We start from the raw sequence: 24,179 nt of genomic DNA on the forward strand, positions 1-24,179 counted from the left end.
AGAGACTGTGACCAACCAGCTATCACTAATTCATGCATATACCTGACTTGGTGCATTTCTCTCTCCACACTAAGTTGATGACTACATGCTGTCCTCAAATATCTGCTAACTCAAGATAATACCTCACAGCCACCCATGATTGTGGCCATAGTGTGGGGGCAGCCCACTTTTACTTGCACAAATATATGATGCTGACCTATTCAAAAAGCCTAGATTTTCTTATTGCCGTTTTGGTTTTCTTCTTTTATTTGTTTGTAATTTTTGTTTCCCCATTTACTATTAGCTGATTGAGAAAACTCATGAGGTCACTGGAGTGAGCTGATGCAAAGGTGTTAGAGTCAGAGAGAAAAATGATAGGAGGAACTGGAACACATGTCCATGTAAATGAAGCATGGCCTCTGAATCTACTTGAACCAAACCCCAAAAGTACCTAATGTTCATCCTAATATTGAATGGTGCTGAGCCCCACCTGACCCTAAAAATTGGTGAGACTGGCCTTCTCCACTTATGCAGTGCAGCTCAGTCACATACTTTTTAAATGCCTCATGGGTTACCTACCATTACACAGTGATATTCTGCATTTTGAACAAGAAATTTTTTTATTTGTTTTCTGGTCATTGTTTGGTCTTTTCTAAAATCCCAGGGATTTGTGCCGTGAGTTTTATTGGAGTTTGCAAGAGAGTTCACAAAGTGTTCCCATCTAATGCAGATGCATCTAGCACCAAACAGTGTTCTGGATCACATGACAGAGCCACTTGTATCAAAGCCCAAAACCTTCTGCAAAACCTTCTCTTTTTCTGAGCCCACTCCAAAAAGACAGCCTTCCAAGTTAGTTTGTAAGTGGGGAGGTGGCGTAGACCCAAGTGTGGGATTTGTTGCGTCAACACTCTAAGCAGGCCTTGCCAACACTGTGCTGCATTCTCAGTGGTTGGAGCTGCAAAGTACAGTTATGTATCCTTACCTTGAAGGGAATGAACTATTGCTACTCACACACCTTCACTAAATCCCTGATGCCTTCTCCAATGTGACAGGCCCTTAAATTTTGTAGGGTTGAATCCCACACTCTGGTCTTCATGCGCTTTCACTGAACATCCAGAGTCCTTATTATTTTCTGCTGATCCTATCTAGTTACCATGATGACGTCAAAATTGTGTTGTATGGGGTGATGCTTTGTGAAGCGTCCACAGGATCAAAGTTTCTTCAGTCTCATTGTGAATGTGTTGTCAGGAAAGTTAAGATAGCCCTGGGCCGAGACTGAGGATGTGAGCTGCTGTTCACCCCAGATGACTGCAGAGCCTCTCGGAGACTGCGATGGACTCTGCCTTCACTCTGCAGCTGGGCCCTGAGTCTGGTCGTGCCCTGACGGAGCCTCAGCTGCGCTCATCTGCAGGTGCCAGCAGAGGGCGCCTCTCACATTCACGGAAGGGGCGGGGAGGGCGTTCTCCAGACAACTGTGAAGCCTGTGTATTTAAAACCACAGGACATTCCCATAATTTACATGTATCCCTCCTCCCACATCTGAAGTGGTCCTGCTTCTCAGTATTTTATAAGAGGGTTTTTCTCCTAGATGTGTCTTCAGCAAAACTGAAGTCAAAAGCACTGAGATGGTGTCCCCATTGCAACTCCTGGGGCTTCTGCTCCTTTGGGTTCCAGGTGAGACTATTTGGAAATAGCTGAAACTAATTCTTTGAATCGTTAATTTTCTTAATTAGGAACCAAGGACCATATGGAACTTGCCTTGTTTTTAAATGTGATTTTTTTTTTAAGTAATGCATATTCTTTCATCTTGTCCTACTAGATTAGTGGTGATTTCATTAAGCAGATGCTTATATTGTGCTAATGTTTGCTGTATGGTTTCAGCCTCCAGGGGTGATATTGTGATGACGCAGTCTCCAGCCTTCGTCTCTGTGACTCCAGGGGAGAAAGTCACCATCACCTGCCAGGCCAGTGAGGGCATTAGCAATTACTTACACTGGTACCAGCAGAAACCAGATCAAGCCCCAAAGCTCCTCATTCGGTATGCTTCCCAGCCCATCTCAGGGGTCCCCTCGAGATTCAGTGGCAGTGGATCTGGGACAGATTTCACCTTTACCATCAGTAGCCTGGAAGTTGAAGATGCTGCAACATATTACTGTCAGCAGGGCAATAAGCACCCTCACACCGTGCTACAACCCAAAACAAAAACTAGCTCAGCCTGGCTGAACAGAGAAACTGAGCAATACCCTGTTTTTATGATCTTTGCAAGTGCAGTTGGGGAAATAATCTACCAAATATCATCACGTATGGCCCATTCAGCAGAGCTGACACCCAAGAGTCAGTGCCTCATACTTTCATCTTTAGCCACAGTCACTTTCAAACTAGGAGAAGAGTTGTTGAAGATTACTTCTTCTGTTTCTTTCCATAGGTGTACATAAATTGTCCTTTACAAGTTGGTAAAAACTTTGGATTATTCTTCAGGGCTACAGTTATTCATTTATGACAAAAGTGCTTTAAAGGGTAAAGATTAGGAAACAGTCAGGTGATGGCCTGGAGCTCTTTTGACAGAAGAGCCATGGACTCAGGTTTCAGCCATTGTGGGTTCAAAGGAATGAGACATTGTTCCTATTTCCAAAGCAGCTCTGTGAAGTCTGACGTTTGTTAAACCAGATTAACACTTAAGGTTCACTTTCGCTGAATATTTGGGTTTTGATACATGAAACTGGTCCATCAGGAACAGGGTAAATACCTAGCTATGGCTTTGGAAATGAGGACTATCCCAGAAACAATATTTACCTGGAATAAAAAGGGAATCAGCGTCTTTCGTTGCCAGTCTTAGAAACAAGACAGGGCTACAAGCCGAAGAAGGTTGAAATTAACAACTCTTAATTCCTCCATAAGAACTGCTTCACCAAAATCTGAGTGTACCAAAGCAAAAACTACAAAAAGAAAGTAGCTTCAGGAACTCAAGTAAGATGTAAAACGAAAAGGACATTTGATTTTATATCTTGTTTGATATATGAAACACAGGGAGATCACCCATGATCCTTGAAATGTTCTTTTCTGCATGTCAAAAGCATTGTCTGTCTCCTCTCTTTTCCACCTCTATTATCCAAACTGCAGTTTGAAAAAAATGTATTTTAAAAATTTTCGTTATTCTTGATTGAAAGACCAGTATCTTATTGCTAACATTTTTTAATACCAAGAGCAACTAAATTCATTTTTTTTAGTTTGTTTCCTGTGTATTTATTCATTTATTTAAAAATAACTTTGGAATACAGTGCAGTCATTGAGAATTCAGGCTTATACTCAGTGACATTTTTGTTAAAGATTTTCATCACATTTGGTCACATAAAGTTACGTCAATTTTCTATCAAATTTTTAATAACAGATATTTTATTCCAAAGAAGTGAAAAAATGCATTGTAAGAAATAATGTGTTTCAGACACTGCCATCAACTTTCTCCACAAGATGTTTCAAGTTAGAGAACATCTTCTGGAAAAAAACTTGAATTTTGTGCCATGGTTGGTTAAACCCAATGTCAAGAAAGGCTGAGGAAGAGACAATATTCTGTAAGATTCTTTAGTTTTTATGTGTGTGGGCTATTTGTATGTGTTCTGAAGCATGTTGCTTTCAACCTGTATTCCACTTCTTCTATGGATATGAGGAAACCTTAAGGAAAATAAAGTTGTAATTAGAAATATCTGGACACCTGCCTGAGGTCACTTTTTTGACCCTCCCCATGCATCAAAGAACTGACTCCCCTACTCTCTCTATCAGGTCCCATCCACTGTGAGAACCTTTCTTCCTTCTGTGTTGTGTACAATCAATCATACTGGACATTTTACACGGAAAGTAAATTTTTCAAAATGATGCTTGTTACTTCTCTAAATGTGTTTTTATAAATTCGTGTCCAATTAATCTTTTCAACCGTCAAAGTAGTTAAGTGGCTCTAGTTGAGGGAAAAGCATGTATGTTTCCAATAAGAAAGACAGACATATTTTTTAATTTAATGAATTTTCACTTAATATCAGATTTTTCAGGAACAAGTAAACGCCATCATTTGGGGGTTAGTTGCATGTGAATAATTAAGACAAATTTTGATCCCAAGTACTGATACTCCGTAGGGGAATAAGCCATGCAGAGAACAATAACCACATAATGAAACTGAATAGAATACTTTCAGTAGTTGACAAACTGCATAAAAATTAGGCAATGATGTGTGGTATCTGGAGGCTGAGGCCACTTATTTTTGCTGATGGGGAAGGAAGGTCTCAGGGTCATACTGAATATGTATCTGAGTGATGAGAAGACAACGAAGCGACCATGGTGACCAGATCACCATGAGGAGGTCAGGGACTGGGAAATTTCAGATAAACAACTGTGTATTGAAAAAAGTATTTTTTTAAACCTCTGTAGTAGCCAGCCAATCCTATAATAATCAAATGCCTTCTGTGATTTTATTCCCTTAAGAATAAAATTTATCCTAATATCTTTCACCAAATACCGTGGCTTGGATCATACCCGTGACATAGAATGTTCTCTTGCTCAGAAGCTGGAAGCCCAGATCTCTCCTTTTTTGCTAGTTTGTGGGCTTCCTAAAGGCCCTCCCTGCACTCAAGCCCTTATTGGTGTGTTGGTCCCTGCCTTTGGGGTGGGACCATCTGAGGCAGGGGCAGCACTGGACACTGGACATAGGACTCTGACCCTTAGTGTCCTGGTGTCCTGACTTCAGCTGTGGGAACTCTGTGTGACAGGGTTCATATGTCCCATGGGACTGAGATTGAGTCCATTGCTCAGGGAGCCCAGCATTCACCTCCTGCTGGATCAGTCAGCAGGACTCTGCTGGGAAGCCCAGAGTGAGATGTCATTAATACTGGGGAAGATCTGTATTTTGTTTCCACCTCAGATTCTAGTGGCAACACTGTAGACCCCACTGTCCAGTCTCTCCCTCAGTGTCTCCAAGAGAAAGAGTTTCTATCACCTCCCTAGAAGCAGTAGAATCCAGAAAAGGTGCCAAAGATCCACCTGTGTGCTCTGCTTTGACCAACACACGGCCCCAGCTTGATGCAATGGTCCTGGAAAAGACCCTTGCTTGTTAATTAGCAACCTAGTTGTCCTGATGACATTGTTGGTTATTATTGTCTAAAACTGTGCTGTCTCACATGGTTAACACTAGCAATGCAGAGCTGCAAATATGCAAATTAGAATTAATTAAAGTTAAAAATGTAGATTCTTAGCTATACACACTGTATATCAAAGGCTCAGTAACCACATATGATTAACGGCTACCCTTGCAGAGCATAGAGACATTTTCATCATCTTGGAAAAATTGTTTTGGCTGGTGCTGACCTCAGTGATGACTTGTGGCCACTCAGAGTTGTGCTTACAGCACAAGCCTCAGCAGCTTTCACTCAGAGGGTAGTGTGGCCCTGGATCCTTCCTAGCTGGAGCAGCCACTGTGGTCCTCAGAGATGCTCTGGAAGGGTTTCTTGGATGAGAATAATGAGACTGGGCTGACAGTTCCAGACCAGGGCCCTGTGTTTCCCATCCCCACCTCTGCCATTGTGTTCTGCAGGATTCCGTGTGGCCCATCATCTCTTTTCCAAAACCTTTGGCATCTCACATGGGTCACAAAATCTAGCCCATAATACTTCTGTGACGAATAAGCTTTCTGAGTAATTTTTGTCCTCAACTATGCAGCTAGTTTTGTTGAGAAGAGAAATTATTTTGTGAATCTGGCCTGGTGATGGATGAATCTGGCCTGAGATCCCCTTCATTAATACCTGTGAAAAGACTCACAGTCAAGACTCACTGGGACTCAGCATCTGTAATCCTATGTAAGAGACTAAGCCACAATCCTGACACTAGATGGTAGACAAACCCCATAATAACCCTAAGATCTAAGCCTGATCATAGAAATACTGGGAGAGCTTAGAAGTGATAATGTTTCATTATCAATAGCCCCTAAGGATGGAATGTGGTCTCTGTGTTACCTAGAGTACCTGGGAGGAGCTGCCAGTGTCCTGAGTTGTGGGAACCACTTCTGTGCTCTGTGCTCTGAGACTAGAAGCCCAGCCTTGCCTTCATGCCTGCCTTGGCTGTGTCCCCAAAGTCCACCTACTATGAAGTGAATTGTGCTTCAGAAATGCTTATCTTGAACCTCTAACCTCGAATATAGCTGCATTTGAAGAGAAAGCATAAAAGGTGGTAATTGGGGTTAAAGGAGATGATAAGGGTGGGGCTGTGATTCAATAAGATTAGTGTCTTTATAAAAGAGACCCCATTCAGCTCTCCTCCACCCCAGCCTCCATGCATGCAGTGAGGAAAGGCCATGTGAGGATGTGGACAGAAGGGGGCATCTGAAAATCAGAGAGAGGGTCCACAGCATAAAGCAGAAATTTCTGGACCTTGATCTTGGACTTACCAGCCTTCTATACTGTTAGAAATAAGTTTCCTTTCTTTAAGCCATCGAGCCCAGGGAATTTTGGTGTGGCAGTCCCAGCAGGCAATCTACTGCCCCCACTTTCTCTGAGCAGGATCAGCCTCAGGAGGCACTTTGTGGATGTTGGGACCCAGGGTTCTTCTCTTCTTCCTTCTGTTCTGACTGCCTGGTGAGGAAGGGGAACTCAGGCTTCATCCTCAGATAGTTTGTAATAAACATGAACATTTCTTTGATGATGAAGTTGTTAGCCTGCTTTCTTTTTCTGATCAGAATTGCATCAAATTGAATAAACTACTTGCTTCATATTAATATTTGGGGCTCTGCATGGTTGTTACCCACTTGGATGACAGTGAACTTGTGGTGTGAATACCATCTCCAGCCCCCTCCCTGTGTCCCAAGTGAGAGGGTCACTATCACCTGCAGGTCTGGCTGGAGTATTAACAGCATTCTAGTCTGGCACCAGCAGAAACTAGACCTGGCTCTGAGCTCCTGCTGGCTCCTGCTGCCCCGCTGGACATGATCCCTGTCTGGGTCAGGGGCAGCAGGCCTGAACAGATGTCACTCTGGCCATCAGCAACCAAGATGCCTTCAGAGGTAGGTGCTCCCTCCTCCTGTCCCCTGTCATGCAGAAATCTTCCCTAGCAACAGCTCTGCCCAGGGGCCGCTAAGGGTCTGAAACCTCAGGGGAACAGGCTGGGGGACACCTCTGAATTCTTATGCCCTCTTTGCCTCACATCCTCTTCCCACCTCCTCTGTGGGCACCTCTAGTGTATCTTGTGGGCGTCGCTGCACGGAGCGTCAGGATGTTTTCTCCCACCTCCTACTCCGAATTCATGATGAAAATTCATCCTCACTTCAGACATGGGCTGTCCACGCCTTGTTTCTCTTATATACATGCCCCGGCACATTGTTGAACCCTAGTTCTGACCCCACTCCATGAATCTTTGTGGAAGGGTCATGGTTGGCAAGTTGTGGTTACTGGACACCAGAAAGTAAAATGACAAATATTAAGAAGCTTGCACATGGGACAGACATAGACCATTGTCAGCAGAGTCCCAGCAGCCCAGCAGCTGGTAAGCCGTGAAAGCTGGGCAGAGAGATCCCACATCACCCCAGTCAGAGGAGAACTGCCAACAGGCCATGAGGTGGCTTTATCCTGTGACTGCACAGCCATGGAGGCACGTGCGCTGCTCTGTCTGATGGGAACAACCAGAGGAGGGCTTGTTTACCCTGAGCCCTGCACACAAAACAGCCCTTTATTCAGAGGTCAGACCCACTTTTTCTGCCCCCATTACTCATTGCTGTGTTCCCCAGACCTATCTGGGGTCACTCCTGATCCTCAGCAATGAATAGGGACTGCTGTCATTCCAGCAGGGCCATGGGGATGGTTCCTGAGCTTCATGACCCTGGGCTTTGCAGTGAGGAAAGGTCCACGGGGTGGAGCACCCATTGCTGCTTTCCAGTATTCAGACCCAATTTATTAAAGTTTGAAATCATACCTTAGACTGACAGTTAAAGTTATAGACATTTATATATAAATGCACATAATATATTTATTCATAAATAGATGCATAGTATATATACATGTATCAATACAGCTTATTTCAAAAACGTTAGATATATTTAATATGTCAAGTTTATATTAGAAATACATATAGACATATACATAATGTTATGTTGATTTATGTAGCATGTGTTCCTTTTCCTTCTAAGCAGAACAGAATCTGGCTGAGAAAATACTCTGGAGACATCTGCTGACCTCTTGGGCTCCAGCAGAATCCTATCTACTCGGGACCAGTGAGGACAGCTGGCCCGGGAGCCCAGGCCCGGCCCTAAGGCCCTGATCTCTGAGACGTTCACCCTGGCCACAGGCTCCATGCTTGTTACAGCACCCATGAGTGTGTGAGCAGTTTCCTTCCCTGGAGTTCCTGCCAGGCAGCCCCATGGGCAAGGCCTTTGGTTACCCCCAGGTCCTCAGCCCCATGGCTCAGGAGAGCAGCTGTTTCTGCCACAGCCCTGGGCAAGAGCCCAGCAGCTCTTGTGTAGCACAAGCCTGGCCTTAGCCCTGGGTTGAGGCCCCTATTCCAAATCTCTCCTGACTTATTGCAGCACCTGAAAGCCTGTCATGTTCTTAAACTCATTAAGACTTAAAAGACTACATTTTCACAATTGCTGAAACTAAGCATTGCCACCTTGAAAATTAGAAATTGGAATCCATTGTCATTCTCAAAGCCTAGCTTCTTCCAAGCACACCAGATGAAGATGCACATAGGTTCTCTCCTCTCCACACAACTTTACTTAGAAGCACAGTGAAATTTAAAATGTGGGGAAGCTCTTAGCACCGACACAGTGGCCATCTTTCTTTCTTTGGTACATAGGGCACTAGCTCTGTCCTGGTGTTTAGGACAGTGAGCTTCTCCCAGCCCAGGACAGGAGCAGGGCTTAGGGTCACATGTGATCAGTTCCACAATAATATGTCAGGGAAGTGAAGGAGGAACAGGGCTTCCAGGAATGATTTTGATCCCTCATAAGAAGAAGGAAGGTAAAGAGCTTTGCTCTGCACTTTTCCGTGAATACATATGAGAAGACGTGATGCTTAGAGATGTTGCAGCCTTTGTGAGACCATGAGACCATGACACATTGACCTCACATCTGAAAACCCAAAGTGATAAAGGTGGCAAAGCAGGAATGTAAAAAGAACCTGGGACATTTCTTCTGTCACCAAGCTGCTGTATCATACCAAAATATCCTGAAATTTAGACTTCTTGTCGTTGCTTAAGCCATTGCTATCCTTTCTTTCACTTTTCTCTAAAATTATCTAACTTATTCATAAAAAACACTTAAGAGCAGACCAAAGACATGTTCTTTAGGAGAAGAAATGCATTATTATGTGCATGTGTGTGTGTGGGAGTCTGTGGCATGTAGGGCAGGAACCACAATAAGTGATGTTCTCCCCTGGCATCTTGGTCCTCCTGTGTCCATGGCTAGAGACACCAGATCTCTTCAAAGAGTTTATAAATTCTTCTCTCTTCTTGTCTCCACTTCTTTTTATATCTTAAGCATAAACATTCCCTGTTTGTCCTGAATTCCTCCCTCCTCCAAGGTCATAAAAATAGAGTTGTTGTCAAGAACACATGGAGAAGACATAAAATCTCAAGATTGTATGCATCTCTTCAACACCACCATGGGGTTTGCAGGTTCCCTGCTGCCCCCTTCCCCCCTTTTTTTTTTTTTTTTTTGAGACAGAGTCTCATGCTGTCACCCAGGCTGGAGTGCAGTGGTGCGATTTCAACTCACTGTAAGCTCCGCCTTCTGGGTTCATGTCATTCTCCTGCCTCAGCCTCCTGAGTAACTGGGACTACAAGTGCCCACCACCATGCTCGGCTATTTTTTGTGTGTGTTTTTAGTGGAGATGGGGTTTCACCGTGTTAGGCAGGATGGTCTCGATCTCCTGACCTCGTGATCCTCCTGCCTCGGCCTCCCAAAGTGCTGGGATTACAGGTGTGAGCCATCACGCCCAGCCCTTCTCAGTTGTTTTTTATGGCGAAGATGCTGATTGCTCTAGCAAGGTTCCTGGCAGAGGCTTTCTTTTTTCCTGACAAAGAAAAGCTTCCTGGAAGTTAGTGCTTGATTCAAGCGAGGGTAGCAGGAGGGTGGGTCTGGATTCCCAGCATGGAGGAGGCCATAGAGAGCACTGAAAAAGGCTGTGGGTGTGGGAAGAAAGAATGTAGAATTTAGACTTTTGACTACAGCTTTAGGAGCCCAAGGATGAATGCTAACATAAAAGTGGCTCAGGAAAAAAAGTGGACTAAAGGTGTTATGGTTGTTTGTAACCTTGTTTATCTTTCTAATCAGCATAAATGGATTGGTGACAGTTTTTATGGTGGGAACAATGCACATATAAGTGCCTATAGTGGGATTTCACTGCACTATGTCCCCACTGCCCCTGTTAGTTATAGAATAAATATTGAAGACTTCAGTTTGAAAATAATAGTTGGCTAGTAATATTAGTAATATCTTACATATCTTCATTCAAAAGTGTAGAAAAAGGAGACTGAGTATATATATTCGTATGTGTACACACACACACACACACACACACACACACACACACAGACACACACACAAATGCAGTTCAATATGCACCATTTGATTAAACCCTCAGAATAACCCATGATAGGGTTTGGATATGTCTCCACCAAAATCTCATCTTTAATTTCCACATGTTGTGAGAGGTAATTGAATGCGGGTGGATATTTCCCTTGCTGTTCTTGTGATAGTGAATAAGTCTCACAAGATCTGATGGTTTTAAAAATGAGACTTTCCTTGCACAAGCTCTCTTCTGTCTGCCGCCATGTGAGATGTGCCTTTCACTTTCCACCATGATTGTGAGGCCTCCCCAGGCATGTGGAACTGTAAGTCCAATAAACCTCTTTCTTTTGTAAATTGCCCAGTCTAGGGTGTGTCTTTATCAGCAGCATGAAAACCAACTAATATAACCCATGATATGCACAGTGCTCCATTTCACAGACGAGGAAACCAGTTATCAGAGCTCATCACTGGTATACCCAAAGTCACATGATCAGCACATGCTGGGGCTGAGATTTGGACCCAAGACTGTCTGACCTTAGTATGTTCCTTCCATGTGGCCATCTTCATCCCAGAAATGATCCCACAGCCTATAAAGAGGGAGAAGTGACTACAAGGACAGTGTAGAATCCACAGCTCCCTCCTACCTGTGTCTCATGCTGTAAGAGGGGTTTGAACCTGAGTGACTCCATCTTGATTAGGGACTGGGTAAAATGAAGCTGAGACCTACTGGGCTGCATTCCCAGACAGTTAGACATTCCAAGTCACAGGATGAGACAGCAGGTTGGAACACATTGCAGCAAGGTCATAAAGACCTTGCTGATAAAACAGACTGCCGTAAAGAAGCCAGCCAAAACCCACCAAAACCAAGATGGCAATGAGATTGACAGCTGGTCGTCCTCACTGCTATACTCCCACCAGTGCCATGACAGTTCACAAATGCCATGACAACACCGAGAAGTTACCCTATATGGCCTAAAAATGGGAGGCATAAATAATCCACTCCTTGTTTAGCATGTCATCAAGAAATAACCATAAAATGGGCAACCAGCAATTCTCAGAGTTGCTGTGCCTATGGAGTAGCCATTCTTTTATTCCTTTACTTTCTTAATAAACTTACTTTCACTTTATTCTATGGACTCGCTCTGAGTTCTGTCTTGCGTGAGATCCAAGAACCCTCTCTTGGGGTCTGGATAGGAACCCCTCTCTTGTAACAATGCCATGCTGACTCAAATCTTAAACTAGTCCCACCTTCAGTCTTCTCATCAAAACACAACTCTCTAAAAGCCTTTACAAACTGTAAGTGACTTTATTTTAGATTTTAGAGCAAGGACACATCTTGCCATCTTGCATTACCTGACCCCTTCCACACTCCTTTTTTCCTTCCAATTTCTCTGACTCAGTCGATTCCTCTCACATTGTGTCCTGAAAATCTAATTTTCCCTCCTAATATGAAAAACAAAATCCTCTTCCTCCTATCATGTGCTATGAGATCTGACCCATAAACTTTTTTTTGTTTTGTTTTTTGAGATGGAGTCTTGCTCTGTCACCCAGGCTGGAGTGCAGTGGCACAATCTCGGCTCACTGCAACCTCTGCCTCCCAGGTTCGAGTGATTCTCCTGCCTCAGCCCCTCAAGTAGCTGGGACTACAGGCACGTGCCAACATGCCCAGCTAATTTTTGTGTTTTTAGTTGAGATAGGGTTTTGCCATGTTAGCCAGGCTGGTCTCAAACTCCTGACCTCGTGATCTGCCTACCTCAGCATCCCAAAGTGCTGAGATTACAGGTGTGAGCAACCACGCCCGACGCATAAACTCTCCAATACACAGGTTGTATAAGAGATCATGGAGGTATTTTACCCAACAGATTTTCCACCTAAGAAGAATTCTTTTACTAGCTCTTCTCTCACTAAAATGTTTTCTATCTCTTGTCAAAATTGACACCAGATAATAAAAAGGTGGAAATGTTTGAAAGAACTACACACAACCACAGACTCACTAAGGTAAAGGATAGCTCTTCCCCTTGTGTTAGTTTCTAATGATGCCATTTAAATTACCACAATCTTACTGGCTTGTAACAACACTAATGTATTACCCTATAGTTGTGGAGGTCAGAAGTCTCACTGAGCTAATACCAAGGTGTCAATAGGGCTGTAATTATTCTGGAGGCTTCAGGGGAGAGAATTTGATCCTCTACTTTTTATTTTCAAAGTGCTCCACATTCCTGCTTCCATGGCCCCTTTCTCTGTCACTCCTACATCCCTTCCTATTGTTTCAGCCCTTCTCTGACTGTGACTCTCCCCCGTACCTATTAGAGAAACCCTTGTGATTATATTGGTCGCACCTGGATAAACTAGGATGATCTTCTATCCAAAACATTCCTAATCACATCATTAAATCCCTTTTTACTATGTAAGATAGAGTTCATAAGTTCTAGAGACTAGGACATGGACATATTTTGGGATGAGAGCATTTTCCGTTTCACGGACAATAAATATCTTCCCCTAAATTGCTATTCTCTAAAGTAGAATTTTTAAAAATTACAAGGCACATATATGAAGCAAGAGAGCTGGAGAAAATCTTACATTCAATGCTATCTAGTCTGTGGGTTTTAAATGTTGGGGTATCCTCATTCCACCGTCTCTAATTTTGAGTTCTTGAGGTGTAGATAGTTTTAGAGGATTTTTTTGTAACCCAGTGTAAACCAAACAGTATCTGATACAGGTCTCAATCATTTTACAGGTTTTGTTTTGCCAAAGTTAAGGATGATGGCCTGTGACAGATCCTTAGAAGGTCCTGAGAGCATGTGCTCAAAATGGTTGGGTTACACGTTGGTTTTATATTTTTTAGGAAGACAGAAGTTACAAGCAAAGGCATCAATCAGTATATGTAGGGTTTACGTTGGTTTGGCCTAGAAAGGCCAGACATCTGGAAGCAGGGACTTCTAAGTCATAGGTGGATTCAAAGATTTCCTGACTCTCAATTTGTTGAAAGAGTTAAGCTCTGCCTAAAGAGTTAAATTCCTCATAAAGAAATGCTTGAATTTAGATAAAGGAGATGTGGAAGCCAGAATTCTTGTCATGTAGATGAAGCCTCCACATAGCAGGCTTCAGAGAGAATAGCTAGTGAATATCTCTTGTTAAAACTTAAAAGTTGTCAGACTCTCCAGCAAAAGATCCTGTAAGGGGAAGAGATTCTCTACAAAATGCAATTTTTTTCCTACAGGTGACACCTTTGTAAGGCCATTTCAGAATATGTCAAAGAAATATGTGTTGGGGTAAAATACTGTGATTTTCTTCAGGGCCTATTAACTTTCATGTGATGCTATACCAGAGTCATGTTGGAATTTGGTGTGCTATTGCTACAGAGAGTCTGCTTTGTCAATTTTAAGATCTCTGTTTTAATTGCAGTACTGGTTGGTTGTGTCTGAACTACAAAGGAAGGAGGGTATGATGAGGCATGGCCAACACCCCCTTCCCAATATGATCTAAACTAGTCTTTTATGTTTCCTTGAGGTTCCCTTGGCCAGGAGGGGGTCCATTCAGTCAGTTGGGGGATGCCTAAAATTCAAATCTTGCTTTACACCAGAAAAAATAAATTACTGCACAAATTAAATCTAAAATAGGTTGGTCAAGGAAAAGATGGATGGTGAAAGACACGTCAACAAGCCACCTAAATCTTAGGATGACTGAGGCTCAGCTCCATGTAGAAACATGGAGAAAATGCCTCTGGCTGTTCCACCTGAGAGGGGAGAGAGCTGGGGTATGTATACACTTCCTTCTGTCCTCACAAATTTCTTTTTCTGTTTTGAACTGCTATAACATAATCTCCATTACTGGGCAATTCATAGAGACCAGAAATTTGTTCTGTCACATTTCTGGAGGATGGGAAGTTAAAGATCAAGGCACAGGCAGGTTAGGTTCTGCTTTATCTAGTTTAAGATGGCAACCTGAATGCTGAGTTCCTCTAGAAGGAAGGAAGACCATATCCCGGCATGACAGGAGAACAGAAGAGAGAGACGGAGCCCACTCCCACCGTCTCTGTTTATGATGGCATTAACCCATTCATGAGGGTGGATCCTCATTCCAGGCCCTCTGTCCAGCTGTGCATGCAGGCAGAGTTACCTTCTCCAGGATCAGATAACAGAAGACACATATGTGGTCACTGGAAGTCAGTAGAAGGACAGTGAAGGGAAAAGGCCTAGAGTACGGACAGGGACTGCCACATTCATCAAGGAAAAAACACATGTACAGTTAACCCTTGAACAACATGGGCTTAAAAGTTACAGGTCCATCAACAGTTAAATTTTCTTCTGCCTATGCCACCTGTGAGGGAGCAAGCACTTAATAAGTAGTAAATATATTTTCTCATCCTTACGGTTTTCTAAATAACATTTTCTGTTTTCCAGCTTATTTCATTGTTGTAAGAATATAGTATATTATAAATACAACATAAAAACCTGTGTTAATCTACTATATTATCACTGAGTCAACAGTAAGCTACTAGTACTTAAGTTTTAGGGATCCCAAAGTGATACACAGATTTTTTGCTGCACCAGTGGTTAGTGACCCAACCTCCATGTTGTCCAAGGGTCAAGTGTACTTTCAATTTGGAGCTGCATCTCTCTGGAACAGGATCTTGGTAGGTAGTTTGCAAGTGAAGGATTACAGGAAATAACATCTCTTAAAATGCTACATGGTATGATGATTATTTCAGACTGAAAATGTTTAGAAAACAACAAATGTACAAAGGGGCTTTTCCCTACATCTCCCTTATCTGTCTAAAATCAGATTCTCCAGGAGAAAAATAATTGTTAAGAAAATCCTCTCTGGGAATTTTTTTTATCAGGGAGGGTTAGTACTCAACAGAAGTCAAACTTAGAAGAGACTGAAAGTTGACACTTTTTTCCAGACATCCTATTACCTATTCTTTTAAAGGTCCACTTAAAAAAAAAAATCTTAGGTCATTTATTCTCCTTAAGTTGTCTGAACTCTCCACTTCCCTCTCACCTATAAAGGATGTATATGCACCCAGAACTCACTGTAATATCTGGATGATAATTCTGTGATTTTTTCCCTGCATGTTAAATAAACTGTCTTTTTTCTCCTATGAATCTGTCTTTTGTCCATTTATTCTCACCAAACCTTTAGAGGACAGAAAACACTTTCTTTCTTTCCCCTTACACAGGTATCTTCCCTTAAAATTCAGGCTGCTTACAAGATAGCAGAAAAGTTTGTGCACAGGCTACAGCACTATAATTTGACTCCCATAGTCGGGCATCAGTATTGCTCCCTGAAGCCCAAGGCTACAGCCCACTTGTACTGATGCAGTTGGGTCCACTTCCCCTGCTGCTGAGCCAGGTCACGATGCTCTTGGCAACTTTGGAGATGTAAGACAAAATGGGTGTTCAGTTGTATCTGGATTTGAGTGATTTATCCATGTACATGGGAAATTGCTTGATAGGAGATGGAGCCTCTCTCACCTAAAGACACCAAGAGGGAGGCTGACATCTGGGTCAGGGTGATGTCCTCACTCACTGCTGAAGAGCAAAAAAGGAAAGTGGTATTGATGGTATGTGACGGGGACATGCACAGAGCAGCAGCTGCCCTTGTTTGGAGGGAGAGTTTCCTGGCCTGTTTCCCCAGGCCCTCTCCCTCAACTGCCAGGTTCCAGGAGAGCTGCTTCTGAGTCCTCAGGAACATGCTGGTGGAAAGTGCAGTTCACAGCATTAGCCGGGGAATATGATCTTTATCTTTCTATGTTGGAGATAATTATCACCGGAGCCTTTATTAGCCCAGGGGTTCAAGTTTATCCTAGGTCGGGCTCCGACAGTTGGAGGCAAATACAGTGACTTTTGTTGAAGTAATCAGATCTGCATCATTATTCAGCCTTTCATGCTGATGAACTGTGGGAAACAATATTCAATAGCAGAAAAGGGGAGAATATGGAAGTCCCCAATCCAAAACTAAGGTGCAACTAATTCAGACTCTGGGTTTTAAAGACACCTATAGCTCTGAATAATGATGGATCTCTGAGGGACCCACGCATAGAGGAAACAGCCTGTCATTTTTGTGTATCTTCAGTAAGTTGCTTAATCTTATGCTGGAAAGAAGCATGACTTAATACCATTACAAGATATTTTCAGTAATTTAGCATTATTTTGATACATTTTATTTTTAAATTTTTAAAGAAAGGAACAATTTTACATTCATAAAAAAGTTGCAAGTACAGCACAAAGTACCCCCTCCTGTAACTGGAAATATTCGAGACCATACTGAAAACCTGATGACCCCACCCTCTAACACTTTACCATGTTGTAACCTCCCAATGCATTCACCATGCCTGCTGCCTAGACAGAGCTGATTTATTAAGATAGGGGAATTGCCATGGAGAAAGAGTAATTCACGAAGAATTGGCTGTGTGGGAGACTGGACTTTTATTAGTACTCAAATCAGTCTCCTAGAATATTTGGGGATGTTTTAAAAGATGATTTGGCAGGTAGGGGCTTGGGAATTGGAGTGCTGATTGGTCAGGTTGAAGATGGAATCATGTGGGCATGGGGGTGGTTGAAGTGAGGTTTTCTTGCTGTCATCCATTCCTGGATGGGATCACTGAACTGGTTGATTCAGATTACCCGTCTGGGTAGTGTCAGCTGACCAAGCAAGTGCAGCGTCTGCAAAATGTCTCCAGCACTAATCTCTTAGGTTTTACAATAGTGATGTTATCCCCAGGAGCAATTTGGGGAGGTTCAGACTCTTGCAGCCAGAGGATGCTTGACCCCTAAACCATAATTTCTAATCTTGAAACTAATTTTTAAGTCCTACAAAAGCAAACTGATCCTAGGGCAAGAAGGGTGTCTTTTCAGGAAAAGGCTATTATCAATTTTGTTTCAGAGTCAAACTATAAACTAAATTCCTTCTCTAGGTCAGTTCAGCCCATTTCCAGGAATGCACAAGGACAGCTTGAAGGTTAGGTTAGAAGCAAGATGGAGTCGTTTAGGTCTGATCTCTTTCACTGTCATAATTCCCTCAGTTACAATTTTTGCAGATACAGTTTCAAAGTGTTCCCTATGAACAAGATATTCTCCTAAATAGGCCCAATACACCAATAAAATACATTACTCCAGCTAGTCCTCAGGAATATTTCTAATTTTGACAACTATTTCAAAAATGTTTCTTATGAAATGGTCTCCAGGAAGAAACACAATCTCTGCAGACAAATCTGTGCTATCCTGGTCTGAGCTGGGACACTGGGGACACTGAGCCTATGCTGAGTTACTGAGAACCAACCCCTGCAGCTGTGTCCAGCCTGCCCCATCTCCTGCTGATTTGCATATTCCCGGGTCACAGCCCACAGCCCTGAAGACTTATTAATGGGTTGGTCACACCCTGTGCAGGAGTCAGTCCCAGTCAGGACAGAGCATGGACATGAGGGTCCCCACTCAGCTCCTGGGCTTCCTGTTACTCTGGCTCTCAGGTAAGGAAAAGCATTAGCAATTTACTCAGCCTAGTGTGGTCAATATTGCCTAGCCATTCAGGGAAGGTCTTACAACATGATTTTTTGTGTGCATATTTGTTTTTATGTTTCCAATCTCAGGAGTCAGATGTGACATCCAGATGACCCAGTCTCCATCCTCCCTGTCTGCATCTGTGGGAGACAGAGTCACCATCACTTGCCGGGCAAGTCAGAGCTTTAGTAGTAGTTTAGCCTGGTATCAGCAGAAACTAGGGAAAGCCCCTAAGCTCCTGATCTATGGTGCATCCAGTTTGCAATCCGGGGTTCCTTCGAGGTTCAGTGGCAGTGGATCTGGGACAGATTTCACTCTCACAATCAGCAGCCTGCAGCCTGAAGATGTTGCTGCTTATTACTGTCAACAGTATTACAGTTACCCTCCCACAGTGTTACAAACCTAAACATAAACCTCCCAGGGAAGCAGGTGTGTGAGGCTCGGCTGCCCCAGCTGCTCCTCTTGGTGCCTCCAGTGTTCCTTAGATGCAGATTTAATGAAGGATAGAAATGATTACACATGAGGATTCTGTTTTATGGACTCAACTGAGATTCATACAGCAAAGGAAAAGTCACTATAGATATTCTAAGCAGGACTTATTAGAATACAGAGAATTGTCTGAACTATTGTTGAAGTCAAAATAAAATGTAGAGATTTATCTCTACATTTATTATTTTCTTTGGGAAGACAGAGTGGCAATATGGGGCATACAGGAAGACTGGGTGGTCTTACATATGTCAGAGGAACAAAGAGAAGAGGTTTTATTAAAAATAAAGAAAAACGTTAGGTATTACTCTTTGAGAAAGTTAACTGGCACAGGTAAGCGTTGGAGCCGGCAACTGAGACTGGTAAGCAATGTTAGTGGGCAAAATTAGTCCTTGAGTTTTAGCAAGTTATCTGAGATGTAGATAAAACTGGTTTCAAGTTACAACAAGCAGTCAGGCTTACAGAGAATTACATTCCAGGAGCAGTGTTTCATATCCAGAGTGCTTTTTCACCCTGGCTTCTTGACTTTGTTTTAGGTGGGTATTGCAGGAACGACCCAATTCCTATGATGAACTTCCACACTACAAACTTTTAAAGTCCAGCATATAAAAGTTGGGAAGCTTTATACTAGAAACAGGAGATTCTATGGTGCTCCTTCTGTAGAGACAGCTGCACCTGTGCAGGTGATAAGATCATGAGCTGCACACTTTGCCTTACTTTTTTTGTTGTTGTAAATAAGTTGCCTGATTCAATGTCATATTATGGAAGAATTTCTTAACTGTGAAGAAAGCACTTTGAAAATCCTCAAATAATATTTCATGCAGAAATATAACTGACAAGAAAGACAAATGCATGTACAGGAAAACATCTGCTGCCCTCCTCATGTTGGACGAGGCCTGCTAAAAACACCTGACACCAGCTGTTAGTCTGATCCTTGATGTCTGGTATAATCTTAGGTTATTCTTCTTGGAAAGGTGGATGCTCAGAAGTGCCGGTATCCCCATGAGTCCCAGTATGTGGCCAGGGTTACTTTGAAAAGGTTGATTTGTAGTTTAAGGTCTGAAACAGAAAATGAGCACATATGACACATGTTGCTGGTACAAAACTAAAAACATAAGCATGCATTTGTTGAGCTCTGGAGCCTGTTATCTTCTGGAAGAGCTGGAGCCAAAGCTGGGTCACATATCAGTCTTGGATTTATTTAAAAATGTTTTATTTTATCAGTTTTGTTCTAAATGACTCCTAGTTTTACTTTATATTAATTTGAGGATAATCATCTGATTTTGACATGTGTTCTTCACTGTCTTTCAGTCCAGACATATTCCCTGACATACTCCTGTCACCATATAAGGAACAGAGAGCTATCACTTCATGATAGGTTTACTGTTTAACTTTGCTGAAATAGGTAATTATTTGGTTGCCCTTGTGTGTGTTGGCATGGGGGAACCCTGCATCACCATAGCTTTGGGTCTCAATTTAGAATATTCTATATATTGTACTTGAGGATACATGTAAAGGCATTCATTCCTTTGTACCAGGCCCTGTGGTCAGCAAGGTCTAAAATTGCATGACTGGAAACCCGTGTAACCCAGCTGTGTTCCTGTGAATCATAAGAGAGGTTGCTCCTATTTCTGACCTATGACTTCCTAAAGCATTGCTTCATGTTAACATGGTCATCAGTTTAAAGATTCCGGAGCTTGCAGTGAGCTGAGATCCGGCCACCGCACTCCAGCCTGGGTGACAGAGCAAGACTCTGTCTTAAAAAAAAAAAAAAAAAAAAAAAAAAAAAAAAAAAAAAAAGATTCAGCACATGTTGAAGGAGAGTATCTGAAGTCAGTAGAAGGTCATAAGGTCATACCCACATGGACTTCCTTGGGTGAAGTATTTGATAGGACCAATAGATGCCATGATCATGTGTCTGTTATTTCATTTCTTTCCCCACGTTTTAGTGCCCTGATTATGAAATATTCCCATATCAATAAAACATACAGACTCTAAACACGGTAATAGTCAATTATAGGCGAGCAGAAAAGGCAAACATTTATCTAGAACACAGAAGAATCCTAGTACAAATGTGTTACAGCCACCTCCAGGGAAAGTGATCTAATATCCCAAATTATCACCAAATTTCTGATGGTTATTTGCCTCTGCTGCTGAGAAGTCAGGCACCCAGAAGTGGCAACAGTTGGATCAGCACTGGTGCAGATGGTGATGGAAAGTCACAGCTCATGTGTTGCACATGTGCACTCCAGGTCACCACAGCTGTTTTGTATAAACAACTATTATGCAAATACTGTGGGAGTTAAGGGAAAAGTCTAGGTTCAGTTAACCTGTGTAAAGGTGAATGATTCATGAGCATGGATTGTTTGTTGTTGTTTCACCTATGGCAGACATTTTCTGTTGTTTTGATACAATAAACAAATTTCTGCACACAGAATTTCCTACTCCCATGAGTGCACTGACATGTCTCTTCTCTAGGGCTTCTTGTCTCTGATCTTCCAATCCGTTTTCTAGGATGCTGGCCAACCAGCTTCCCAGGAATCCATGTATATAATTAACTCACGCTTCATTATTCACATTAGTTTGATTACCGTGTGTCCTGCTCAACTACCTTCTGACTCCAGGTAATATTTCACAGCCACCTATGATTGTGGCCATAGTGTGGGAGGAATTCACTCCTATTTACACGAATGTATGGTGTAGATTCATTCAAGAAGAAGCCTAGCTTTTTTCTTTGTCATTGTGGTTTTGTTTGTTTGCCTTTGTTTTTATGTTTTTCCCCTCTGGCATTAGCTGAATGGGAAAATCCACGAGGTCATTGAACATTAGCATAAGAGAGGAAAGTTATATGGGAAACTGGAACACCTGTCATTCTAAGGGAAGCACGCTTTCTCTGAATGTCTTTTCACCCAATTCTGAAAGTGCAAACTCCATGGTAATACTGAGTAGTTCTGAGCATCACCTGGACATATGAATTTTTGAGACTAAAATTCCCAGTGGATGAGGGGCAGCTCAGTCACATAGTTACCTATTGCCTCATGTGCACATCTCCTAGGACCCTGAGATATTCTGAGAGCTGAATTTTAAACAGAAAATTGTTTGTTTGTTTGTTTGTTTTCTGTGCATTACACTATCCTCCCCTAGAACCCCAGAGATTGACGCTGTGATTCTATTTTGGAGCTGGCAAGAGAGTTCACAGTGTTCTCATCTAATACAGATGCATCTAACCCAAGCAATGTGCTGGATCACACGACCCAAGCAACAGAGCCACCTGTATCAGAACCCAAACTTGCCACAGAACTTCTCGTTCTCTGAACACACTCCAAACAGACAGCCTTGCGAGTAAGCTGATAAACAAGATAGTATAGTAGATCCAAGCGTGGAATGTGTTGTGACGACACTACAGGGTCGGCTTGCCAACACTGTGGTTTGTTCTCATTGGTTGGAGTTGCAAGACGAAATTATTTTCCCTTACTTTGAAAGGAATGATCAGCATGACTCACTCCCCTTCTCTAAATCCCTGATATCTTCCCCAACGTGACAGGCCCTTAAATTTGTAGGGATGAATCCCATCCTCTGTTCCTCAGGTGTTTTCATTGTATATTGAGAATCCATATTATTTTCTGCTTATTGCATGATCTCATCAACATATTGTTGTGCGGGGTGTTGGTTTGTGAAAGGTCCACAGGATCAAGGTTTCTTAGGCCTATATTGTGACAGAGAGCAGGGGAGTTAGTGTAGCCCTGGGCCAAGACTGAGGATATGAGCTCCTGTTCACCCCAGATTACTGCAGAACCTCCCAGAGATTGCGATGGACTCTGTCTTCACTCTGCAGCTGGGCGGTGGGTCTGGTCAAGCCCTGTCAGAGCCTCAGCACCATGCATCTGCAGGTGCCAGCAGAGGGCGCTTCTCACACCCATGGAAGGGGCAGGGAGGGCGATCTCCTGGCAACGGTGATGTCTGTGTATTTAAACCAGTAAGAAAGCCCCATAATTTGCATGTATCCCTCTTCTCACATCTAAGGTGGTCCCACTTCTCAGTATCTATAAGAGGTTTTTTCTCGGAGATGTGGCTGAAGCAAAACTTGCAAGTCAAAAGCAGCGAGCGAGATGTCCCCATGGCAACTCCTGGGGTTTCTGCTACTCTGTGTTCCAGGTGAGAATGTGTGGACAAAGCTAAAAGTGGGACCATTATTTCAATCAGTGATTTATTTTTTCATTAGGAACTCTGCATCTTATGAAATTTAGCGTGCTTTTTAATGTGAATTTATAAAAAGTAATGCATATGCTTCCTCCTTTAACTAGATTAGTGGTGATTTTGATATACATACAGTTATGGCATGTTAGTATTTTCTGTGTGTTGTTAGCCTCCAGGGGTAATATTGTGCTGACCTATCCTCAGCCTTTCTGTCTGGGACTTCAGGAGAGAAAGTCACCATCACTTGCTGGGTCAGTCAGGGCATTAGCAGTAACTTACACTGGCACCAGCAGAAACCAAATCAAGCTCCAAAGCTTCTCATCAAGTTTACTTTCCAGTCCATGTCGGGCGTCCCCTTGAGGTTCACTGGCAACGGATCTTAGACAGATTTCATTCTCACCATCAGTCACCTTCCAGGTGAAGATGCTGCAACTTATTACTGTCAGCAGAGCAATAGTTTTCCTTACACTGAGTTACAACCCAGAACAAAAACGAGCTCAGCCTTGCTGAACAGAGAAACTGCGCATATCCTGTTCTTCTAATCATTGTAGGGGCATCTGGGGCAATGATCTATGCAATACCATGACATCTGCCACAACCAGCAGAGTTGAAACCCAAGAGTCACTGTCTTATAACTTCATCTTTAACAACAGTATTTTTCAGAATATGTGCACAGCAGTTGAAGATTACCACTCCCTTTTCCTTCCATAGACTTACATAAACTATTTTCTACAAGTTGGTAAACAACAAACAAACACACACAAACTTTGGATTTTTCTTCAGAGAAATAGTAATTCATTTATGGCAAATAGGTTTTAAAGGGTAAAGATTAGAAGGGGAATAGGTGATGGCCTGGAGATGTAGCTACAAAAGAGCCCATGAACTCAGGTGTCAGTGAGTGTGGGTTCAAAGGAGTCACACAGTGATCTTATTTCCAAAGAAATCCCCTGAAGCCTGAGGCTTTATAAGTCAGATTAACATTAAGGTTCACTTTCATCAGTGTAGGAGTCAACGGGGAGTTCAGGAAGCAATGGATATTTAGGTTTTCATGTATGAAAACTGGTCCATAGGCAATATAAATATAGACATTCAGCTAGGGCTTTTGAAAAGAAGACTGTCTCCAAAATAATATTTATCTAAAGTAAAAAAAGAAATGAATCATTTATTGCCAGTCTTAGGAGCAGGATAGGGCTCCAGGCCTAAAGAGGTTGAAATCAAGAATCCTCAATTCTTCAATGTGAAATGCTTCACCAAAAGTTGAGAGTACCAAGGCACTCCCAAGCAAGAGAATGTAACTTTGGGAGCTTAAAGAAGGTGATAAAACTAAATGGACATTTTGTTTCATATCTTGCTGGACATAGGAATTACAGGAGGATCACCCATGATCCTTAGAGAGAATTTCTGTTCTGCACATCAGAAACATTGTCTTTCTCTTCTTTCATTCTCATCTAAAATCCAAAGTGCTGTTTGAAGATGTATTT

General features: G+C 42.5%; 1 protein-coding gene and 1 gene segment (V, D, J or C); both read left to right on the top strand.

The window, feature by feature from the left end:
• The first annotated feature begins 1,542 nt into the window (after positions 1 to 1,542).
• Positions 1,543 to 15,833, top strand: LOC108515516 (uncharacterized). The gene is made up of 4 exons (XM_017852453.1): positions 1,543 to 1,653; positions 1,861 to 2,313; positions 6,888 to 7,015; positions 15,696 to 15,833. Exons 1-4 carry the CDS (start codon positions 1,605 to 1,607, stop codon positions 15,831 to 15,833), a joined length of 768 nt encoding a protein of 255 aa, XP_017707942.1. The 5' UTR covers positions 1,543 to 1,604.
• Positions 15,834 to 17,875: 2,042 nt separating this feature from the next.
• LOC108515604 (Ig heavy chain V-I region 5-like) lies at positions 17,876 to 18,436 on the top strand. The segment is given in 2 exon segments: positions 17,876 to 17,984; positions 18,105 to 18,436. Coding segments are annotated over 2 exon segments (372 nt in total).
• The last annotated feature ends 5,743 nt before the right edge of the window (positions 18,437 to 24,179 follow it).

Source organism: Rhinopithecus bieti, unplaced genomic scaffold, assembly GCF_001698545.2.
Source record: "Rhinopithecus bieti isolate Rb0 unplaced genomic scaffold, ASM169854v2 scaffold_2476, whole genome shotgun sequence".
Taxonomy (NCBI): Eukaryota; Metazoa; Chordata; class Mammalia; order Primates; family Cercopithecidae; genus Rhinopithecus; species Rhinopithecus bieti.

Coding starts and splice junctions, on each gene's coding strand:
- LOC108515516 (XM_017852453.1), top strand. CDS start 1,605: ATGGTGTCCCCATTGCAACTCCTGGGGCTTCTGCTCCTTTGGGTTCCA. Junction 2,314..6,887: donor AGCAGAGCTGACACCCAAGA/GTCAGTGCCTCA, acceptor TGGCACCAGCAG/AAACTAGACCTGGCTCTGAG. Junction 7,016..15,695: donor CAACCAAGATGCCTTCAGAG/GTAGGTGCTCCC, acceptor CCCCTTACACAG/GTATCTTCCCTTAAAATTCA.